Source organism: Chiloscyllium punctatum, chromosome 31, assembly GCF_047496795.1.
Source record: "Chiloscyllium punctatum isolate Juve2018m chromosome 31, sChiPun1.3, whole genome shotgun sequence".
NCBI classification, from domain to species: domain Eukaryota; kingdom Metazoa; phylum Chordata; class Chondrichthyes; order Orectolobiformes; family Hemiscylliidae; genus Chiloscyllium; species Chiloscyllium punctatum.
Genome location: NC_092769.1, coordinates 63,763,527 through 63,768,603, shown reverse-complemented (window position 1 = coordinate 63,768,603; position 5,077 = coordinate 63,763,527). Strand labels below are relative to the sequence as shown.

The 5,077-nt window shown below is 39.0% G+C and overlaps 1 protein-coding gene across 1 annotated transcript; it reads right to left on the bottom strand.

Annotated features, from left to right (window-relative positions):
• Nucleotides 1–501: 501 nt before the first annotated feature.
• LOC140457164 (probable G-protein coupled receptor 139) lies at nucleotides 502–1,446 on the bottom strand. Its single transcript, XM_072551226.1, has one exon. The coding sequence runs from the start codon at nucleotides 1,444–1,446 to the stop codon at nucleotides 502–504; it is 945 nt and encodes a 314-aa protein (XP_072407327.1).
• Between the last annotated feature and the right edge of the window lie 3,631 nt (nucleotides 1,447–5,077).

The window sequence follows — 5,077 nt, the reverse complement described above, 5'->3', positions numbered from 1 at the left end:
CCAAACGGAATCCCTTCAAGGCAATTTCTTCAAGGTCCGTAGCAAAGATGATTGCACAGACTCCCCCTGGCATATCAGATCGCTGCTGGTGGCAGTGTAGCAGTGGCAGGAGGACTATGGAGCCTCTTTAAGATACATCCTTCTGGTATTCTTAAACTATTCAAGATAGCTCCACAATCATTTCAGCAATAGAAGTCTTCCACTGTATTTTTCACTGTAAAATACATGTGACAAAAAATGCATTCATTCAATAAATGTTAAGCTGAGGGAGAGAAGCTTTAAATTTAAAAAAATGTACAAGCTCAATCTGCATTGTGTTATTTCAAAACAAATGCATGCTGTTTGATATATTTTATGGTTCATTGACTGACGAGATATCTTTACAATTTGACCATTACAAAGAGACATTCAAGGAAATCAGCTCTTTGAATGCACTCCATCCACCACAATAACTTCAGCACAAATGTAAAACGAACTACAAAGTCAACTGTGAAGCACTTGTTATTGACACAATTTGCCATTCAGAGTAAACAAACATTTTGCCAAATGCTTCAGCTCCTCTCTGAACTTTTTCTGCGCAATTCCATAGATACACGTGTTTGTGCAGCAACCCAGAAGCTGCAGCATAAATCCAACTTGTTGGGTGATGTACATCGGATTACTGAGGTATTTGTCTGTGTAATAATAGTTTATCACTGGCCAGTTTACCGAATGTACAACATATGTCATCCACAGTAGTACGAAATTGGCAGAAATACTGAAAAGCAAAACCATGGATGTTCTCCGATTCTTCCCTTCAGGACCTTTCTGGTTGCTGCTGTTACTCAGAAGGCCTGTGCGGGATCTGTTAGCCACAACAATGTGTCTGATGGTCAAAGCATTGAACAACAGGATTAACACAATTGGCAATAAAGGGGTAATGATGGTATCAATCCACTCATGTACCTTGTGAAAAGAGGAAGCCAAATCATCCATGCGTGGAAAACAATGCCATGGTACGCCGTCAATGATAAAAGCCGGCTCTATAAAATAGTAGAATGGGATACTCCTGAAACAGCTCATCACACATATAATAGCGATAACCACGCCAGCTGTTTTCTGCGTGCAATATTTTGATTGTAGCTTCTGACAGCAAATCATTACATAGCGGTCAAATGTGAAGGCAAGAGTAAACCAGACCGAACAATCTACAGCTACTATGTATGCAACAAGATTGACAGTACATACTGGAGTCAAGGAAAGGAATCTAATTAGCCAATACATGTAATTCATCCTATGGAATATCACGTTGATGATAACCACTGTTAGATCTGCCACTGCCATGGCTACCAGGTAGCATGTGATACACTTGGATAGACCACACTTTCCTCGAACAAGGATTGCAATTGCTATCAGGTTAACTGTGAAAAACAGAAGACCCTGAATGTAACACGAGCCCGTCAACATTATATACTTTCTTTTAAACAACATTATATACTTTCTTTTAAATGTAGAAAATTGTACTGAATGCTTATATTTTGATTGATGAATTAAATACAATGAATAATTGAAATAACTCTTCGTAGAGGAAAAGGAAAATACATAACCAATTGCAAACTAAAATATGTCTGAAATTTACATTCAATTTTGTTTTTGAGATCAAGGCAAAGGAAAAGTTATTACAGTAAATTATTATGATAATATGTCAAAGAACCTTGATAAACAAAATTGTACTGAATGCTCATATTTTGAATTATGAATGAAATACAATGAATAATTGGATGAAGTATTTCCATAGGAAAGGAAAAATACATAACAAAATGCAAATTAAAATACGCCAGTAATTTAAATTCATTTTTTAAAATCAAGGCAGGCGTAAAGTTATTATAAGATAAAATAAATGCATGTATGAAACAAATAGTGTCCATGTACCTTTTCACACTCACCTGTTGGGTGTCTAACACTAATTAAGCCTGTTAGATTGTATGCATCTCTACATTAAGTGATGGTTTATACAGAATAACATTCAACACGCTTGAAATTTATAGGCTGAAACTGTCAATCTTATTTGCAGTATCAAGTAAAATCCAAATCACACCGTTAACTCTCCAGACAGTGTCAATGTGAAATGATCAACAACAGCAAAAAATGGACAGCTATCCAAAGTTAAATTTCCTATTTGGTATAATTAACCAGACATGCCCAGAACAGTACCACTCATTGCTGAATCTCTGGATGAATACTTTGGGTGAAAAGTTTCTATCTTTATCCAAGCATCAAAGAAGGCTGGACAAAACTCTGAATGCAAAATTTAATGAGTGGACCAAATGCTAGTTCGTTTGGGGAGGGGAAAAGTGCAAAATAGAAAATATGACAAGTATATTGTGCATCAACAGAAGAAAATTGCCAATTCTCCAATCACATTAACCAAGTTAAGCATCCAGGTTATAGGTTAACATGCATAAAAACAGCTGATGTAATGACAAGTAAACAAGGCAGGACTCTGCAATGTAACACATGAAATCATTTTGCAAAGAAACAATTGTAGAAATCACCTTGACAAAGGCATAACAGCAATGTTAATGCTGGCAAGTTGAAGAAGTTGTTATTTCACTGGTGATCTGCTCTCAGTGCCATTCTGGGTGGGAGTTTCTATCAATAACTCTGAAAGCATTAACTGATTGAGCGTTAACTGAAGTGCAAATTGAAGAATCGTTCCAATTCGTGAACCACTCAGAGAATAGGACAATCTCTTTACATTTAAGCAATACCAGCAAAGAGAGAATGGATTACATTTGTTAGCACACATCACTTTTCACCTTGGACAGCACCATGATCTCACCTGGAATACAGATAGCAGCCAGAACTGGATAGTAAATTAGATCAATCTGAAAAATTGTGGGGTATCCCATTTCTTGTGAGAAAATCCAATATCTGCACCGATAAGTATTTTTTCTCTGTGTGTTCATACAAAATGCACTCACAGCCACTTAATATATGAAAGAGAAGTCTCCACGGACATCTTTAGGATAAGACTAGCGATATTAGTTACATTCCACTGAATAAACAAATGCACATGAACAGTTTTGGTTGCAGGGATTTGTGAGTAACACAAATCATTCAATACAGTTAATGTGAAAACGCTCTTCCCTCCCCCCCTGCCCCCCGCCAACCTGGTCGTACTAATCTCACATCACAGAGCAACATAGCTTCCAACACCCTCACTCCACACCACCCCAGCCTGTCCCACCATCACTGCTGCTTGCTGTCCACACCCTCCACAACCCCAGTGTTGAACTTTTGTCCCATATCATTGACACTGGGCAACCTTGCAAAATCATACCAGCCTTCCTGATCATCAGCTGCACTTGCATCCTAACTTTCTGTGTTTCGTGCACAAGTGCCCCATTGGCCAATGAACCTGTAGATTTCATTGCCACAGAATGCTATGAAGTCCAAGTCATGAAAGTATGTGATACAGCGATAGATAGTTTCTTGACTCTTAAGGGGATGTTATGTGTATGGGCAGAAGGTAGGAAACCAGTGTTCAGAAAGAACAGTTGCCATTCTGGGTGGGAGTTTCTATCAATAACTCTGAAAGCATTAACTGATTGAACATTAGCTGAGGTGAAAATTGAAGAATCGTTCCAATTCGTGAACCACTTCAGAAAACAGGACAATCTCTTCATGTTTAAGCAATACCAGCAAAGGGATATAATTACGTAGCAGCTTCAATGAGATGAAGAGCCTGATTCTGCAATTGTGTCTTATGGTCTTACAATATAGAACATAGAACAGTACAGTACAGTACAGTACAGGTCCTTCAGCCCTCGATGTTGTAACGACCTTTTATCCTACTCTAAGATCAAACTAACCCACATACCCTTCATTTTACTGCCATCCATGTGTCTATCCAAGAGTTTGTTAAATGTCCCTAATGTATCTGACTCTACTACCACCGCTGGCAGTTCATTCCATGCACCCACCACTCTCTGTGTGAAGAACCTACCTCTGACGTCTCACCTAAACCTTCCTCCAATCACGTTAAAATTATAACTCTTGTGTTAGCCATTTCTGCCCTGAAAATGTCTCTGGCTATCCACTATAACTATACCTCTCATCGTCATGTACACCTCTATCAAGTCACCTCTCATTATTCTTCACTCCAATGAGAAAATCTCTAATTCCCTCAATCTTTCTTCATAAGTCAATGCCCTCCATCCAGGCAGTATCCTGTAAATCTCCTCTGCATCCTCTCTAAAGCTTTCACTTCCTCTCTACAATGTGGCAGCCAGAACTGAACACAATATTCCAAGTGTGGTCTAACCAGGGGTCTATAGAGCTGTAGCATAACATCATGGCTCTTAAACTCAATCCCCTGCTAATGAAAGCCCACACACCAACGCCTTCTTAACAACCCTATCAAACTTGGATGGCAACTTTGTTGGATCTATGGACATTGACCCCAAGATCCCTCTGCTCCTCCACACTACCAAGAATCCTGCCTTTAAACTTGTTATGTGAATTCAAATTCAACATACTAAAATGAATCAGTTCACTCTTTTCCAGGTTGAACTCCATCTGCCACTTATCAGCCCAGTTCTGCATCCTGTCAATGTACCACCACTCCACCAACCTTACTAAACCACCCTTCCACTTCCTCATCCAAGTCATTTATAAAAGTCTTATACACTGAGTCACTTTGTTTTTGCAGGGTCCTTTCTCTATTCAACTCATGCACTGGTCAACTGTTTTTATTTGCAAAATGAACAACTTCACATTTTCCTACAGTACACTCCATTTGGCAAACCTTTGCTCTCTTACTTAAAATATAAATATCACACATTTGGTACACCTCTCAGAATTTGTCTTTCCACCTGTTTTTGTGCCAACTCCAAATTTGGCAACAGTGGGTTAACTTCCATCCACCGAGTCATTCAGACGGATTTGAAATGGATGCTGTCCCAAAGCTGACCCTTGTGGAACCTAACTCATCATTGTTCACCAATCTGAAAAGGAATCCCTCATCCCACGTGCTGTTACCTGCCAATCTGCCAATTGTTCACCCATGTCACCATACTACCTCATAACCAACAGC